An 18,323-nucleotide genomic window follows, 5' to 3' on the forward strand; every position below is an offset into this window, starting at 1 on the left:
TGGTAATGGAATGCTTTATAAAATTTTATTTCTATATGAAAATTAAGGATAAAAAAAAAAAAGGAACAAAGAATAAAAAAAATTTCCTGTAATACAGAGACAGTACAGGCACATAAGACGGCTCTCTCTCACCTTCTAAGGACAGTTCTCAAATTCCTCAATGCTGACTTGTAAAAGAAGGTAAGAAATAATTTTGACGAAACCAAAACTCCCTCTGCTTGACACATTCTCGTAAAGTCTTCTTGTATTCGAGTGCACTTGAGTTCCATATATGCTGAAGAATGAAGATTACACTAGTTGGTGCAATCAAATCCATGGCAAATGGAAAGCCAGATTATGAGAACCAGGAGTAACAAGATGCCAAGAACAACCAACTTAATCTTCATGTTCTGATACCACATTTTCCGTCGGATTTGTGTCCCCTGTTTCTTGTATGCTTGGGCCTGAATTTCATAACAAAGATATCAATCAAGCACTGGGCACCAGAAAATAAGTCAGTGAAGAATTTATTTTGCAAGGATATCCTATTAACCTACCTGATCGCGTAAATTTTCAGTTTTGTCAGCTAGAGTCGTTATGGTCTCACCCCTATCAATAACCTGAAAGATGAAAATGGCTTCAACTAAGCATGAAATGTAACACTCATTTTGCTTGAATTGTCAGTCACATGATTCTAGTGATTCAAAAAGAGAAAGATTAAATAATGGATTTAAACTAAAGAAAGATAAAATAAAGGATTTAAACTAACAAACAATTGCATGATCAAAGAACTAACAGAATTTAAGACAAAGTGTTTCACATTTTATTAGATGCATATACTGGTAAGAGATGGTATCATTTGAAAGCTCATTCAGTTTTGGTCCTTAACTTGTAGACAACATACACCAAGATCCAAACAATATCTGCCAATACTGGGGCCATTCACCTAACAAAATTCTTAAATGAACTACCAAAATTACTCCACGTTCAACCCTGCTTCCCCACCCCTTTTAAGACACATTTTTCATGACCAATTTCAGGCATTCAAGTTACCATTCCAAATTCCAATAATACAGAAGATCAAAGCATATCTTTTAGGAGAATGACCCAAAAGAACAAAAAACTTCGATCTTGATTTGACACGTTTATAAAAATTATTCCCCGCCAGATTTTGCATTTATGGCTCAAAAAATTTCGCCTTCAGTTTCCACTCCTTACTGCACATTTTTAATGTTTGCAAGGAGTCATCTGAAATATGCACTAAAAAAGCAAGCTATTAGCTAAACTGACCATGTGTCTTTTCCAGTATGATTCACTTACCTTGTCAATATTCCCTAACATTATACTTTTAACTTCTGAAACTTGAGCCTTCACTTTTAATAGTTTCTCTATTTCTTCAGCATGGTCGATAATATATTTCATGTGCTCTTTCATAATTGACCTGAAAAATGGAAAGCATACCACCTGACATTCTAATAATAAAATTATAATAAAAATAATCCATAATTCTTTATTAGATGCCTTCCTTCTCTTTTTTTTGGTGGTAAAATACTAGATAGACTTCCATAGATGCACGTACCCAAACTCCTTATTGAGACTCTTGGCAATAGCCGTGTCTGCTTTACCACCCCCATATCTTTTCTTGAAGTCTGCTTTCATGCGTTCCAAAAAAGCAATGGAGATCTGTTTGCTAACAGATTCTTTTGCAACAACACAATATGCTGCCAATATCAGAAAGCATGATGTCAAGGGATAGAAGTATTAAAACTTTCCTTAAAACTTTCCTCACTACATTTTGACACCAATTCCTTTATGTCAAAGACCAGATAAATAGAAGCTTCATTCATAAATGTAAAGTATATTAGTCATGGTGGCAGCTACAACTATTGTGACTTTACTAAGGTCCCATTTGGAGTTGAGGTTGAGAGATCAAAAAAAGAGTTTTTTTTTTTTTTTTTGGAAAAACACCATTTTGGATGTTTTAAAAAAAAAATTAGTCATTTTAGAGTTCTTATAACTAAAACAGATCAAATTTAACTCTAATTTAATTTTTAATACCCTTTAACTAGCATATTTAAGGAAATATTTTTTTCAACAACAGCTTTAATAACAATGCCAAATAGACCCGAAAATCACTTGGCATAAATAGCAGAATGACAAGCACTCAAAACACATATATAATTGTGCATGTAACTTCACCAAGCACATCACTCATCACATCTCTCAGAACACAAGTCAACTACTAAACACGTGGAATTTGTAACATATAGCTAAAGCCTAGAACTACACATCCCCTCAAGGACAACAATAATAATTTTGTACGAGGGTCCATTTGGATAGGAGTGCAATTGAAATAAAGTTGAATTTGAATTCATGTTAAAAATCATAAACACATACTTTAATGTCGAATTCAAATGCTCCTTATTTTCAAATTCGTATCTATCCAAATGGAGCCTAAGATTATTTCAAGTGGAAACATTGCTAATAAAATTTCTCAACCTGAAATATGAAGAATAAAAGTTTTAGCAATGTCAATGCCGCCCTTCAACCCCCAAGGGGCTAACCTTTAGCAATGATGGTTCAATCAGGAACTAGTAACTCAAATCCAAAGGATGGAATATGTAAGAAACTTACATGAATATGAATAGATTCCATTCTGATTTCTCTATACAGCCTAATCACAGCTTCCATATTCAACAAAAATAAAATCATATAATTGAACCATCCAATCTCAAGCCAAGAGATCATTGTATTTTCAATTATAATTTTCTCATATGACAATTTTAAATCATGCTAGCTTAACTCACCACATCCATGATCCATCTATTGGCATTTGGCAGTGCAATTTGTTCCAATTAAGGTCCATACCCTCCATTCATTCTGACTCATAAATTTTGTAGAAACAATTTCTAGACGAAATCTTTCATTAATCTTAGTGGACATATAGAAAATTTTGAGAACCTGGATAAATTGTACTCACGCCTTCAATTAATAAATATCTCTCCACACATAAATATAAACAACTTAACCCATTAGCCTTTGGAGTTTATACAATTGACGCTTCAGTGCATGGAAGTGAAGTGAGATACTCTATGTTTTGGACGTACAAGGTTATCTAGCTCACTTAGACCATAGAAAACAAACAGTTTCTTTTTGCTAAGTTTTCTCGGAAACCAAACGCTGAAACTGAATAAGCAAATAAACACTAACAAAAGTGAAAAGAGGGAAAAAAAAAAAAACCAACAGATGGAATTTTGGCATCGAACCAATTAAATCCAAAACTAGACGCAGGTTTTCAAACTAGATCCATATAGAATTCAACTCTGCTATCTGCTTTACTTATTTCCCTAGATAAAACAGAAACAGAAAAAGAAAATTGCAGACCAAAATTAAATTACCGTAACCATCTTCAACGAGAAAATTGAAGGTGTGGTGGTCACAGTTGTAGGTGAACTTGTCGTTAGAGGAAGGCAATCTTTGAAGACACTGAGCTGCGATCGCCGGGAAGTTCCCAGTGAATTCGGTGTACTCGGCCAAAATAATGGTGCCTCTTGCTACGAAGCTGTAAATGAAAGATTCCTGACTCATTTTCTTGAGTTGCGCTGAGTCAGCTCGGGCCGAGCTGTGAGACAAAGATTTGCCAAACAGGATTAGACAAGACGGAGGAAGAGAGAAAGGGGGAGAGATTTTTGCGGTTCCAAGTTCCAACTTCAACGCTAGCGTTTTCTAGGCCGTGTTTGTGCCTTTATTTTCTTTGATTGGAAGAAAGAATATATTTCTTTGAATTATATTTTCCTGCTAATTGAGGTAAACGACGACGTATTCTCTGGGAATGCTTCCTCTGAACGCGTGCTTCTGGAAGAACAATTGAAAATTATTAATAAACTCCATTTGACGGAGTAAATAAAAAGAGAAAAATTGAAGCGACAGGTTTCTCCATTGACGGCGTTTAATTAATTTATTAATATTAAAATGTGAATATCATTTTTTTGTATTTAGATATTTGAAGCAGTTGTATAATTGATAAATTCAAAATTAATATATTATAAAATAATTATAAAATTTTAAATATAAAAAATATTTAAAATTTTTAAATAATGTGTAAATTTCCTGTGTAATGAGTGTATAATAAATTTCATAGTCTGAATGTCGTGCTGAGAAGAAATTTTTTTAAGTGATGCGTTTGGATTAAAGGAAAAAATAATAAAAAATGATAAAAATAATGAGAGGAAAATGATTTTTCTTTCTAATGTTTAGATATAGAGAAGAAATTATTTAAAAAAATTATAATTTATTATTATTTTACTTTTAAATTTTTGAAAAGAAATTATAAAAATATATTTATAATTTTTAATATTTTCTTTTTTTACTTTTCTTCACTTAAAATTCACCCTTTCTTATTTTCTTTCAACAAAACGCAAAATAATAAAAAATAAAACTATGTTTCTCTTATTTTCTCTCCATCTAAATACAGTGGACTGGAGACGATGATGGTGTATGTGGGCAAGTTTTTACCACTTCAACATACTATTGGGCCCACTTTCACCAACTCGGCATGCTGAGTTTTAAGAAGACCGGATCGGATCGGATCCAATCCATCGTGATTAATCAGAATCATAATGAGGGCCCACGCGTGCTCCTCTATAATCAAGCGCTCTGATCGTGATCTATGTCTGTCCATTGAGAATTAAAAAAAAATAAAAATAAAAAAATAAAAACCCAGGTGAAGGCTGAAGCAGATAAAATCGCATTTTTGCTTTGCCCGCCCAAACGCGTCCTCAAGCCCCAAATTCAAATTTGAGTTTTTGGTGATCTACTCCGCATAGATATTACATTCAAAGTCTAGACAACGTTTGGCAATTCTCTTTAATAAAGTTTAAACCCCCTCTTCTATTTATTAAATCCATCGAAACCCGATTTATTCGATCCGAAAATGGCCAACTACGATTCCTCCACTCCTCCTCTTCCTGCCCTTGCTCCTGTACTCTCTCTCTTTCTCTCTCCCTCTATTTTTCTACACTTAGATCTAGCTCTTCATTTCATCCTTCTTTCGAATTTCAGTCTTTGCTTCATCTCTTTTTTTGCAGAAGAGGGAGAATATTACTCCGATTGGTTCGAAGATCGCGGTACACTTTTTATTTTGTTTAGTTGCTAAGAAAATTTACTTCTCTGTGATTTGTATTTTGTTATTTGGGTCCTCAGAAATGCTTCCCCCCGCCCAAAATCTCTGGGATTTGCCAAACTAGCTACGGAAATGTTGTTACTGTTTTTGTTATTAGGAATTAAATGAATCAAGAACAGAGCTTCTCAGTAGAATTCAAGGCTTAAAACTGGTAAATGCTTTCAGTTTTTTATTTTTTTTAAATAAATATAGTATCTTTATTTGTGTTTTCTAGATTTTCTCCCATTTTGCCGTGGCTATATTTTGATTGTTGGGAGTACATTTTTATTTGCTTTTTAGGATTTGCAAAATTGGAGATCAAAGTTAGACACCCAAGTAAAAATATATCGTGAGGTAAGTGTTGCTTGTGTATCTGTCTTGACTATTGTAGATTGGTTTTGAATATTCTGAATTCTGATGCTTCTACTTTTTTATGGAAATTAGAGAATAACGTCAGTGATGGCAGGGTACGAATAGCACTTGCATGAACTACTAAGGATGAATTGATCACAATAATATGAACTTGGAGATTGAAAACTTGGTGATGTAGCGTAGACCTTGTAAGAATTTGTGACAATTGATCGGAAAACTTTTATAAGTTGGCAGGATTAATAATGCCTGGTGGCTTGCAACTAAGCAATATTGTCAGGCTCTGTAGTCAGGAATCAGGGGTAACCATGGCCTTGGTTAAATCTCTAGAACTCTTTATAACATAATATAGGCACTCTATTTAGGTTGAGTTGGTTAGTGATTGTGAAATTTTCTCTTATGCAGAGAGTGCTAAAGGCTATCACCATGATTTAGTTGTTAGTTGTTTCACCTCGGGTTGCTTCCATCAAAATGGCTTAAACCAATTTAACATGGGTCTCCTTGCTATATATTCACTTTCAATTTCTTTCTTGTTATTTTCTGATGTGGGACTCAAACACTCCCCTCAAATGCAACTAGACTTGACTTAAGTTTTATATTCAATTGTTACTTGAGCTGCATGCAGCGGTTCATCTAGAGTTTTACTTCTTCTTTTGTGGCTTGGCTCAACGGACTTGGTTCTTTTTTTACTAGCCTATGGATCCTAAATATTTCTTTTGCACAAAGTAATTCTAAGTTTCTGAAGTAGTTTTCTTCTGGTACCATGCCTGTATATCAGGATGGAGTTTATGTAAAGGGTTTCACCATTAAATACTTGCCTGGGTGTGTGAGTTTGCTGGAATTCTTAGCTTAGTCTATTCAGTAAAAATTTCTATGTCAATACGCACGAAATTGCTTGATGTGCATCAATCAGCATTGCTAGAGATAAACTCCCATATGCGCCAATTTTCTTGGTAATGTTTGAATCCGGAGTGGATGCACTATTTTATGGGATGAAAAGCAGAGTTTCACCCTCTGTTGCTCTTGTGTTCCCTTTTCTTTCAATGTGGTTTTACAAACTTGGCATTGATTTATTTAATATTAAAACTAGGTCAAGTAAAAATGAATGTCATTGATTTCTTTATTTCTCTGGACTGGTCATCTCTGATAATATGTATTTCATCCCACTAGTTGGGAATTTGGTATTGAGGCTTAGTTTCATTGTAGTGAGTCCCTTCTATATTTTTTCTTTGTGCAGGAGTTGTCAGAACTGAAGAAATCATTGAATGTTGAGGTGGAGCAACTTCGATCAGTAAGTGTTGCTCTTAGAATACCATTCTGATTTCTTTTAGGGGTTATGTCTTGGTAAATATATTCCTGTTTGAATAAACAATAGGAATTTCAAGAGCTTAGGAATACACTCCAGCAGCAACAAGAAGACGTTACTACTAGCCTGAAGAATTTGGGGGTAAGTTTACTTTTCTGTCTTTGCCATATGTGCTAAATTTTTTCCCCCTGACATCGCTCAAATGCTTTTGGAAATCAATACAAGCACCTAGGTTGATCCATTATGAACCTATGCAGCTTCAGGATAGCCCAGGAAATGCTGAAGAGGTCCAAGATCCCAAGGTTGAAGAAAAAGATGAGGAAATACATGCTTCAACTGAGGAGGATATTGGTAAGAAGGCTGAAAACTAGATGGTAGTCTTGGAGCGTGTATTTCTTGTATTTTATTCTTCTAGAGGAGAAGAGCATCCATCTCCGAATTTACTTTTCTGTGATTTTCTATGGCAGTTGAGTCAAAATCTCCAACTGCTTTGCACAAACTTCACCTGAAATTTGCGATTTACATTTGCATATGTATTTCATTTAAAATGCCTTCCAATGTAGAATTCAATCTTTATTATCTTGTGAATGCCTGGTTAAGATGTTGCTTTCATAATGGGCGTTTCGGTTTCTTTGAACTTTTTGAGCAATTTAGATGGTCGAGAGACTCTGAAAGTTTAAACCCTGGATCTCCATGTTTAAGATCAGTCAGAATTTTCTTCCAGGATGACCAAAATTTATCTCTCATCACTGTAATAGGTTGTCTTCCAGACTCTCTCTCTATGAAGAATTATATTTTAAAATTCCCATCAAGATTTTGGTTTTTGAGTATCCTGGGCAATGTGGTGTATGACTGATGTTGAGTAGGTAATATAGGGACGACTCAGAGTTTCATCCTGATATGCTACTACCCTCCTGAGGCTCTATTGCAGATGCGTGCTCTTGGTAAATGAGAAAATCATGGAGGGTATTCTATTGGGTGCTGAGTGATCACTTTTGACTGCCTCACATCTGAAATTGCTAGACTGCCACTTGATTAATTGATTTGGCCCTTGGATTAATATCTAAGTAGAGACGATCATCCTTGCGTCATTAAGGAGGTCCATTATTAGATTATCTGTGATTAGCCTCTTAAAATGGGCTTTGTGTGCAATTGAATTGTATTTTGTTATTTGTAATTGGCACTGCTTCGCTCTGTGTTGTTAGATTTATTTATTTTTAATTAACTGAAGGTATAAATGTAATTGGCACTGCAGGCAATACTTTGGTAAGCTGGCCTTTGTTTGTCGTTGGTGGATTTGAAAGTTTAAGTGATATAAGGATGTGATTTGTAAGTCATAATATAATGTACTGTTGATTTTTGTTAATTTTTATCTATGGTATTTAAGTTTTATATGATAATTAAAAAAATATTGAATAATCTTATTTTTATAAAAATATATCAATAATTGATTAAATTACTTTTTATTTTATTTAATTATTTTTTATATAAATAATTGAGTAAATTTTATATATATAATAATGACAAATTCAGTGAAATGGAGTAAAATTTATTGAACATAAAAGAGCTACATAATTTCATTGTGTTGTGATTATATAATATTATATATTTAGGCTTACCTAATATAAGCATGATTTTTTTTAGATTAAATATTTATATTAAAATTGTCTAGAATTAATTAAAGTATATATATATATAATTAATTAAAATAATAAATACTTCATTCATTTTGTAAAAATAAATTTTTTATTTTTATTTTCTCAAATTATAGATTATTATTTTATTTATTAATATACTTTTATTTAATATGCTTAAAAAAAATTTATTAGTTTCAAGAATATTTTAGTAACATTAATTATTTAACTTTTAATGAAGCAATATAAGCAAATAATATATTAGAAAAAAATTAAATAAATTTTATTATTTTAACTAAATTAATTATATTTTATTAATTTATGTAAAAAATAAAAGTAAATATATTTTTATAGAGCCGAATGAATATAAATTTTAATGTAAATATTTAATTTAAAATTATTAAATTATTTTTTCATAAATTCGAGTTTATAGCAGTTAATCAATAAAATCATTAATTCTCAACTTCCACACATTAATGAAGGTGTCAATAATGAAGTGGATTGTCCATCCCACATTAATATTCACAAATTTCCAAGAAAATTGTTTACGTGTTAGGGCACCTCAATCTAGTGTGCCTTCTCAGAGGGTTGTTGCCATTGATATGAATTTGTATTAAAGATGAAGACTTCTCAGAGTTCTGACATTAATTCAACACTCTTGAAAGTACTGATGGCACCTCTTGAACATGACCAAAACTTTGTTATGAGGGGCAGATCACCTTCCCCTGGAGATCTTAAAGGACTTTAAATGAGCTTCTTCCTCTTTATCTCCTCCCTTATATGGGGACATTGACGTAGATCGGTTCCAAGTGAATGGAATTGATGGGTGGCAACTGTAGGGATTTTTTTTTTTTAAACGGATTTAAATAATATATATTTCTTCTGTCTTATTAAAATATTTCTATTTTTATATGAATTAAAAAGATACTTAATATAGTTAAATAAAAAAGATAAAAAAAAAAGCTTATACTTATGAGAAAGGAGTAATTGGATTTGACATACGTTTCGATTTAGTAAATAATATATGTATTGGTTTAGAATTTTAAGTGTTGGATACTGATATTCAAAACTCATATATATATTAATAATTAATAGAATATAAATATATTTTTTAATAATATTGATAAATTTTTATATAATATGTTTAAAATAAAATTAATTTAAACATTTTATAAATTTATAAAATTTTAAAATATAAATTATTACTAAAAATATATATATTTATAGATTATTAATTAAATTTATAAATCTAAATAGATTTAAATATTATTTAAATAATAATAATAATAATTAAATTTTAAAACAAATTTAAATAAGTTAAAATAAATTTTAATTAATTTGAGATAAATTTAAATATCATAAATATTAATCGAGTTTGAGTAGAAATTCAAACCGCTTGATTTTCACTCATATTTTTACAATAATGACATAATAATATATTTTTAATTGAAAGTAACCAAATAAATAATTTAATGTTAGTAAAATTTAAATTTAAAAATTTTAATTCCTAAAAAATTAGCTCAAATTTCATTAAGACTTGATTTGTGCATTTACTTGTATTTTTATAGACAGCATTTTCATGTAAACTTTAAAAAATAAATTAAAATATTCTAAATTATAATTTCGTTATACATTTTATTTTTTATTTTTAAATTTTGTTATTAATAAAAATAAAAAAAATTTAATAAAAAATTTATTTTTTCATTTCTAAATTTTATTTTCATTATAAATAAACATTTTTATTTCTAAATTTTTATCCTTATTAATACATTCGTCTCTCATTAATTGTTTTTTTAGACTCTTAATTAATGATTAAAGAGAAAAATAAAGCCAATTTATTATTATTTTAATTAATTACGACAAAAAAAAAGAAGGTAATTTATACCAAAAAAATTGACTCTCAAGAAGTCTCGGACAATTTATTCCTTGCCGTCTTCTTAATTTTAAGCTTCCAAAAAGTAAAAGCTTAAAGCTAGCCAAGTAGTCAGCACTCTCTCGCCCGGCCTCTTTCAAGGTCTCACCAGTCTCCTACATCGATCCCTTCTGATGGCTACAACAACATTTGGAGAAGAACCCTCCAAAGCTCTAAAATGCCAGGTTTTTCACCATTTCTTTAATATAACAACTGGGATCTTTACAAAATCCGCTCTTTCTTTTTTAAACTCCCATTTTCTTTGTTTTTCAGACATGGGTCCTGAAAGTATCTATCCATTGCCAAGGTTGCAAAAGAAAGGTCAAGAAAGTTCTACAAGGCATCGATGGTACTCAACAAAAGAGAATCCTCTTCTTCTGCTTCTTTTTTATTCTTGTTTTTGTGGCTATCAACTTATAATAGACACCAAGGAATTAGAACATTTTGGTTTGTTTTTATTTTGTTGGAGAAAAATGAGAACAACACAACCCTTCTCTTGTGGTAACCACTTGCTTTTTATATTTTTTTTTCCTTCCTTTTTTAGGTGTTTATATAGCAACAGTTGATTCACAGCAACAAAAAGTCACAGTTACAGGCAACATCGAAGTGGAGACCTTGATCAAGAAACTCATCAAAACAGGAAAGCATGCAGAGATTTGGCCTCAAAAACTCGCTTCAAAGGAAAAAGAATCAACCAATGCAAAGTCCGAGAAGCAAAGGGACCCCAAGAAAAGCCATGATTTCAATGATAATCGAAGGAAAAATTCTGTTAAATTCAGTGAGGAGGGAACGAGTGAAAAGACAAAAGAAGTTGGTAAGTCACCGGAAAATTCCACCGATGGTCGTAAGCTACCGACGGTGAAGAAAACTACTAGTGAAAATGAGGGTGGTGGTGGGTTTACCAAAAGTGGAGGTAAAAAGAAGAAAAAGAATGGGCAAAAAGGTGATAATGGCGACAATTATCCGGGTTCAGGCTCACCAACTTCAAGTGCAGCTACAGATATTGGATATCAAATTCAAGGGGCGGGAATGGAACAAGTTGTGGGCCCGAATAATCTCATCCCTACACGTCATCTTTCGGTTCCATTCGCTCAGGGGCTCATCACTCCTCCAATGTACGGATCAAGTTACAGTATGGCATACCCTAGGGAAAGTCCTGGTCCTTTCTATTATGTCCCAATGTATGCACATCCAAGTAGATATAATCAAGTGACCCCACTGGACACTTTCTACTATTTCAGTGATGAAAATGTTAATGGATGTTCCATCATGTGATCAATCTGTTCAGAGGAAGAGAGAAGGCCAAAAGACGGTTTAGGGTTTTATTGTGGGGGTTTTGGCTGCTTCTTTTTGAGGTGTGAGTGGTGAGCGGTGAGCTTGTGCATGTTCTTGTCTAATGGTGCATTGTTGCACGGAAATGTACTAAAAGCCTATAATATGAAAGCTTCACAGTAACCTGTTTTATTCTTATTCTTGTTCAAAATTAATTGACAAAGGCAAATTTGCAAACAAGATCTTAAATAAACCTGAAGTTGGCATAATTTCCACGCATGCTGTAGAATATTCATTAATTTGAATTTGCAAAAATTTACTACCTTTTTCTATAATCTAATTCTGCAAAATTCCTATTTATATCAATAACTGCTTAAAATGCTCGCGTGGGCTTGGTATAGCAAATATAAATTCCATAGAAATGCACATAACAAGCTTTCAACTTTAATATGCTCTCCATCTTCTTTATTTTTTGAAACCAAAACAATAACATACAATTCGATTTCTGATGATGATGCTCCCTCTCATCTTTGACTCTTGCCTTTGAATTTGGAGTTATGAACTTATTTTAATGGATTGGTTGGAACCAGATATGGCTTTATTTGTGACCTGGAGATTCTCTTGTATTTTTGTTGCCTCTGACTTTATCCAGTGAAGGATAACCTTCAGTTTAAAAAAAAAATGGTATTCAAGAAAAAAAACAAAGTATACGTTTTTCTTGTTTCTGGTCTGACAGAAGAAGCGAAAGCATAGATTGTAATAAATGATAATAAGAATATATTTGGACCCAATAAAATAATGAATATTTTAGAATTGGTGAAGCCTATGAAAGAACACAGAATATTTTTTGGTGCCAATGTAAATAAATTTAAAAATGAAGGTCACTCCCATCCATGAGTTCGGTAATAAAGTACATATGTACAATTCCAATGGTGAAAGACGATGCCATCCATTGGGAACTTGTTCAGAGAATCCGATTATAGAATACAATTCAGAAACACACTGCTGCTCATTGTTTGGGTTTCCCATGATCATTTGCAATATCTAAGTTCAAGATTCTCAGTTAGGTATTTTGATTATAGAGGGCATCATTTGCTTGTGGGCCTAAAAGCTTGCAGAAACCAGTGAAATAAAGATACAAAAACAGAAAAACTTTAGCATGTTATAATAGTAGCTCCACCTTTAGAAGCTTTGAGAGGCTGATAAACCAGGAAGATGATGTGAGCAGAGATTAGTGGGATCATATTGGCATAAAAAGAAGGGAAACAATGAAAATGCTGGACCATCCATTAGAAAGAAAGCAATTCTTAATCTTAAAAGCCAACTGCAATATAACAATAGCACATTTGAAAAAGTTAGATTAATTATTTTGCTTTTAAAACTTCAATATTTTTATTGAAAGTAAAAAATATAATCCAATGTACTTGCACCAAAGATAGGTCGGGTTTTGTACCAAAATTGCAGATGATAATCTTTTTCCACAGTACAGATCATGTGCCCAACATCAGCTATATACAAGTTGAAATCTGTTGATAATAACCACCTTATTAAGACAGAAAACAGTCGCGTAAAAACCTACACGTGCATTGATGCCTTTGAAGTGCGATGATTTGTTCCAAGAACAATCACAATTACAGTTACATCATCATGGTATTTCCTTCTCCTACCAGCTGGTATGTTCATCAATTCTTCCATGCTGAAACCTGCATCAAGAATATTTAAGCCATTGATATCTGGATGAGCAATAAGCTTCGTACATACTATAAAGGTCAATAAATACTTGGAGAATTAAGCACATAAAATTAGTGTGCCAGTTACCATTTTGCCAGCTACTTGATGAAATTTTTAGAAAATCAAAGATTCATCCTTTTCTTTGTTATTTTTTGGGTAGGGAGCAGCCTATACTGAGCATATGCTCAGATACGTGTGACAATGTGAGTTGCATTGGCATGTCTTTGGGCGCAAAGCATATATTTGAATTGCATTTATCATTTATCATTTATAATGGACTGCAATAATACAAAACATTTGAAGTGTTTAATCACAATGCGGAAAAATGAAAAGAAGCATTCAAATAAAAAGAGAAAGACTGGTTGGTATGAATGAAATAGACATAGAAGAATGATAAAAACCTTGCCAGAAAAGTTACCTGCACAATCTGCTGCTCTCACCACAAGCTGCTCTAACAGAAATTTTGCTGGATCACCAGTGGGGTTGCTCAAGATATAAGAATGGACAAGCTTTACTGCCTCATCGTTGCTGAAGAAGTCAAATAATCCATCACTCCCAACTATGACAAAGTGATCAGACTTTGATACTTTATGCACATTCATTGATGGTTGGGTAGAAATATATGGGGGGCTTATGAGGTTACGAACTTGAAGGATACCCATCAAAGCATCATTTAGCTTTTTCTGCAAAAAAGAAGTATATTACAAGATAAGTTAGAACATTATCTTTGCAATAATCTCAGTTTAAGGCATAGCAATCCTTCATTGTTATATGCAGCCTGATTAAGGAGCTAAATACAATAAATGGTACTAACCTTTTTCAAGTAACCAACTCCAAAAGCTCGAGTGACCTTCAATTTTCCTTTCACTTTACCAAAAACAATTGTTGCAGGGTCATCAGGATGGTCATTCAATAGCATGGTTCTTTCAAGTTCATTGTCAACAGTGTGACATTCACTGAGCTGGACAGCTTTTAGTTGCTCATACCCATTCACCACATTGCCTCCATTATATGTTGCCAAAACAACCCTACTATCACCTAAATTCAGTGTATACAAATCTGTTCCATGAAGAAGAACAACCAAGACACAAGATCCTACGGAAACTAGATCAGGGCGTTCCTCCATTTCTTGCTCTACCATGTTTAAGAAATCATTCTCAGCCTGACTAAGAGCCCGCTGGAGGCTATCAAGCACTTCATACCTAAATGAATCAGATGAAATTTCCAGTTTGGAATGCATTCCATTCATGGCGATTAAGTTAATATTTGAATTCTTATTATTAAGACTTCCCGATGGACTTTTCCCCCCAAGACTATGATCACCGGCCTCTGGAGGATGTTGAAGGGACCCATCCAGAGACATGCCATTGGAAGCTCTGGTTACATTCTGCTTCAATTCCCAGTCTAAAGAGTTGGTGTGAAAGATGATGTTTTCATACAATGTCCCAGCCAGAAAATCAGCTGCATCTCTTCCATTAAAGCCATCATAGATTGCACAAAGAAGCCACCCATTTTCTTCAGAACAGACAGCTTGGACCCTGTCTTCACCCGCAGCTCCACCTGCAACTTGAACTTCAATGGCATTAAGAAAGCCTTCACTTCTAGAAGGAGCACTCATTGATTTTAAAGAATAAGAATCATATTCTGGTGGACTTGAAGTGGATGGGCTGCAACTTAAGTTTGACATACTGCTTTGGAGAGAAGATGATAATATGTCCAACATTGAAAGGGTTGGTGAAGAGGGAACTTTTCGGAATGAATTTGGGGAGTCCAAACTGGGAAGTATTTCTGCTCCTATCACACCATTGCAGATATTGGTGTTAGCCAAAGTGGCATTAGCACTTAAGGCAGCACCAGACAAGCAAGAGAAGCTGCTATTCCTGTAGAGTTTAGTGCTCTGCAGGGTTTCATACCCATTGGAAAGCATACAAGAGCTGCCACTGGGGCCATTGCAATGATAGCCAAAACTCACTTTGATTTCTCCCTCAGGATTAATTGAATTTGCCCCTCTCATTGTTTATGACTAAAATAATGGAAGCAAATGCAATGTTAATATCCTTAATAATAATGCTGAAAAAAATTTTATAAATAAATTCAAAATTTCAGAAGTCTAGCATGTACATAATTCAGTGACTATGACACCCCAATCTGTCATCTGAAGATCAGTCAGAAACATACAAATTATAAAGCTAAGAAAAGACAGTAGAAAACACAGACAAACAGCTATTTAGAAGTAATTTATGGATGTAAATCATGAGGAACATCTTAGGTCGATCATTGGTCAGTTATAAAAAAAGATCTCAGGAGACATCAATTCTTTGCAATTTGCAGTAAAAACACATCCATATGAACCTATGAGCTAACAGACATATCGACTAACAGAGATCACAAAAGCACTCCTAGCATATGGCGAGTGTATCTCCATTTACCAGGCTTTGTCTAAAATCCAGAAATTAAAGCATTGAAATTTGATTACAGGAAGATTCTAATAAATCCATGGTCTTTTAAGAAACAGCATTTAATACAATAACCACAACTCATTCTTTTTATTAGGCTGCTAGTTCTGTTAAAATATCTAACTTTGCGTGTAGGTAACAAAGCAAAGATCTGTTAAAAGAATTAGCTTTATTTCATTTCGAACCTAGAATCTCCTCCAACTTCAATTTTTTAATCCTTCATCCTCTCATGGTGGGTGAAAGCATTCGAGAATTGAAACATAAAAAAGTGTTAATTATCATTCAGATCACAGTAATAGGATAGATTTCAACTCTAAAAATTATAAACCCTTTTGATGAGTTCAAATGGAGAAAGGGAGACTTTAGAGCACAAGGGATAAAACCCAAGAACAAAAGCAAATTGTTACACGAAAGATAACCGAAAAGATCAATAACGTCAAAAGCATTCTTAGAAACTCTTCGCTATACCAAAGTTTAGAGGTCCTAGAACCGACTATCAGTAAGTACATAGACATACTCAGGCAGATTGCTCTCCTTCAATTTTCTAAGAAACTTAGATTAAATGAGTTATTTATTTTGGTATCGTAACATGAGAAAATACTATTGAAGGCTAAATGTGAATAGAAGTTCAATTAAGGCAATCAACTCAAACATCAGCAAAACTAGAGAATCAACAGAGCAAGAGTAAAGCCTACAACTTTTGTCCAAAATTCAGTACTCCCCAAAGCAATACACTGCCGAAATAAACAGAAATACACAAACACACAGAACAAGAACGTATAACAAGAACGTATAAAGTATTTCAATTAAAAAAAAACACACAAAGAATAAGAAAAAACCCAGACCCACCCCAGACTCTTTATCCTCCAAGATGCCCAGATGAAGAAAACCGTGAAACCAGAATGCGACAGTATATCTCTGCAGTACAGAGTATAAGCAGTGAAGAGTAAGTGAAGAGAAGAGAACGATGAGCAGAAGGGTGTGAGTTAATAACAAAGCCAAGAAAAAAAAAATATAAAAGCAGAGGAATAAGCAAAGAAGAGAAGGAGTCACGCAGAGAGAGAGAGCGAGAGAGAGATAGAAATAGAAGGAAACAAAAAAGACTAGTGGAGAATCTGTATCGAAGAGGAACGTCAAAAGCGTTGCTTTAGAGCTTGGAGAGAGGGAGAGAGAGGAGACAATGGATGGTGGAGAAGGGTCTTTGCCATAACCAGAGGAATTTTTCTTTGGCTCAAATTTGAGTCCACATCAAAAGGATTCAACCATTACCAGTAACGCTTGTTTTTGAACTCTCTCTTTCTTCTCGTCTCTTCGCCCCATCAGAGACTCATTCTATGACCGTACTTCTCTTCAACTTCTCTCCCCGAGATTGCCGCGTTTCCTCTTCTAAATTACCACACTGCCATTTCTCTGTACATTTTGTGTGGCACTGGATCGGTTTGGTTTTGTTATTTGGGTTTTTTTTTTTTTAATTATTAAGGAAATAAATTGAGTCTCCAAATAATCAATTAGATAATTCAGTAACCAAATGATTTCAAATATTGTAAGGTTAGTGGCATGACGTATAATTTCATTTAATTGAAAAATTATCATTATTTATATAATATATCAATGTGTGAAAGAAACATTAATTTTGCTTAAATTATTTTTTATTATTTATAGTATTTATAAATTTTTTTATTATTTAATTTAATTTTAAATTTATATAAATTTAAAATTTTTAATTCTATTAGTATTTAAATTCTACTTAATTAAATTTTTTTATAATATAATTTAAAATAAAATTTTATAAAAATATTTTGATGATTTATATTATTTATAAAAATAACAAGATGTTTTATTTATATGAATCACTTTTTGAACAAATCTAATAAATTTTTATCTTTATTATATAATTACTTAAGTAAAAATATTTTTAATATAATTATATTTAAATTTATGAAAAAAAAAGAAAATAAATTAATTTTTATCTGCTAAACATATGAGTTCTATTATTAGTGTTTTTAAAATTTTTTTTAATTTAATTTCTCACAAGTTCGTAAAAAATATTTTATATAAAATCAATTTATATTTTTTAATTATAAATATATTTTTAAAATTTTTAATTATTACATTAATAAATAAATTAGTTCTAATTAAAGATGAATATATATATATATATCCGTGCGCGCAACAACGAAAAATATTATTAAAAATTTTAAATTCATTTATTTATAAAAAAATATTTAATTAATATGTAATATATAATAAAATTATATGAATTTAAAATTTTTAAATAATATATAATTAGTACAAAGCATATAAAAATTTTATACATATGAGAAAAATATTTAAATAGATAAATATATATTATTTCAAAAACTAATAATTCACATAAAATGTTAGACTTGAGTTTAATTATAAAATTAATATAATTAATAGAATGATAATAATTTATAATATATTTTTTATTTTAAAATATCAAATTATTAAAAATTTAAAAATATTAATGTGTGTACATAAA

General features: G+C 32.1%; 4 protein-coding genes across 10 annotated transcripts; 2 read left to right on the plus strand and 2 right to left on the minus strand.

Annotated features, from left to right (window-relative positions):
* LOC110631464 (vesicle-associated membrane protein 724) lies at window positions 1–3,829 on the minus strand. The gene is made up of 5 exons (XM_021779300.2): window positions 3,378–3,829; window positions 1,559–1,700; window positions 1,300–1,420; window positions 537–599; window positions 1–443 (listed from the first exon to the last, which is right to left on the minus strand). The coding sequence occupies exons 1-5, from the start codon at window positions 3,565–3,567 to the stop codon at window positions 294–296; spliced, it is 666 nt and encodes a 221-aa protein (XP_021634992.2). The 5' UTR covers window positions 3,568–3,829; the 3' UTR covers window positions 1–293.
* An 822-nt stretch (window positions 3,830–4,651) lies between these two features.
* On the plus strand, window positions 4,652–8,181 carry LOC110673927 (uncharacterized). Of its 4 annotated transcripts, none has more exons than XM_021837174.2 (8): window positions 4,652–4,960; window positions 5,067–5,105; window positions 5,259–5,312; window positions 5,441–5,494; window positions 6,747–6,800; window positions 6,885–6,956; window positions 7,073–7,166; window positions 8,071–8,181. In XM_021837174.2, exons 1-8 carry the CDS (start codon window positions 4,913–4,915, stop codon window positions 8,139–8,141), a joined length of 486 nt encoding a protein of 161 aa, XP_021692866.2. In that variant the 5' UTR covers window positions 4,652–4,912; the 3' UTR covers window positions 8,142–8,181. The 4 variants fall into 4 exon arrangements, with proteins under 4 accessions (XP_021692866.2, XP_021692864.2, XP_021692867.2 ...); XM_021837172.2 differs by lacking the exon at window positions 8,071–8,181 and adding an exon at window positions 7,574–8,045; XM_021837175.2 differs by lacking the exon at window positions 8,071–8,181 and adding an exon at window positions 7,470–7,627 and having other exon boundaries at window positions 4,653–4,960.
* A 2,191-nt stretch (window positions 8,182–10,372) lies between these two features.
* On the plus strand, window positions 10,373–11,831 carry LOC110631467 (heavy metal-associated isoprenylated plant protein 35-like). Its single transcript, XM_021779305.2, has 3 exons — window positions 10,373–10,546; window positions 10,635–10,710; window positions 10,906–11,831. The coding sequence occupies exons 1-3, from the start codon at window positions 10,496–10,498 to the stop codon at window positions 11,634–11,636; spliced, it is 858 nt and encodes a 285-aa protein (XP_021634997.2). The 5' UTR covers window positions 10,373–10,495; the 3' UTR covers window positions 11,637–11,831.
* Window positions 11,832–12,997: 1,166 nt separating this feature from the next.
* Window positions 12,998–17,237, minus strand: LOC110631453 (probable protein phosphatase 2C 40). 4 transcript variants are annotated; one of them, XM_021779287.2, is made up of 5 exons: window positions 17,090–17,202; window positions 16,670–16,738; window positions 14,179–15,387; window positions 13,783–14,047; window positions 12,998–13,336 (listed from the first exon to the last, which is right to left on the minus strand). In XM_021779287.2, the coding sequence occupies exons 3-5, from the start codon at window positions 15,376–15,378 to the stop codon at window positions 13,209–13,211; spliced, it is 1,593 nt and encodes a 530-aa protein (XP_021634979.2). In that variant the 5' UTR covers window positions 15,379–15,387; window positions 16,670–16,738; window positions 17,090–17,202; the 3' UTR covers window positions 12,998–13,208. The 4 variants fall into 4 exon arrangements, with proteins under 4 accessions (XP_021634979.2, XP_021634981.2, XP_021634978.2 ...); XM_021779289.2 differs by lacking the exon at window positions 16,670–16,738 and having other exon boundaries at window positions 17,090–17,237; XM_021779286.2 differs by having other exon boundaries at window positions 16,670–17,198.
* Between the last annotated feature and the right edge of the window lie 1,086 nt (window positions 17,238–18,323).

Source organism: Hevea brasiliensis, chromosome 15 (genome assembly GCF_030052815.1).
Source record: "Hevea brasiliensis isolate MT/VB/25A 57/8 chromosome 15, ASM3005281v1, whole genome shotgun sequence".
NCBI lineage: Eukaryota > Viridiplantae > Streptophyta > Magnoliopsida > Malpighiales > Euphorbiaceae > Hevea > Hevea brasiliensis.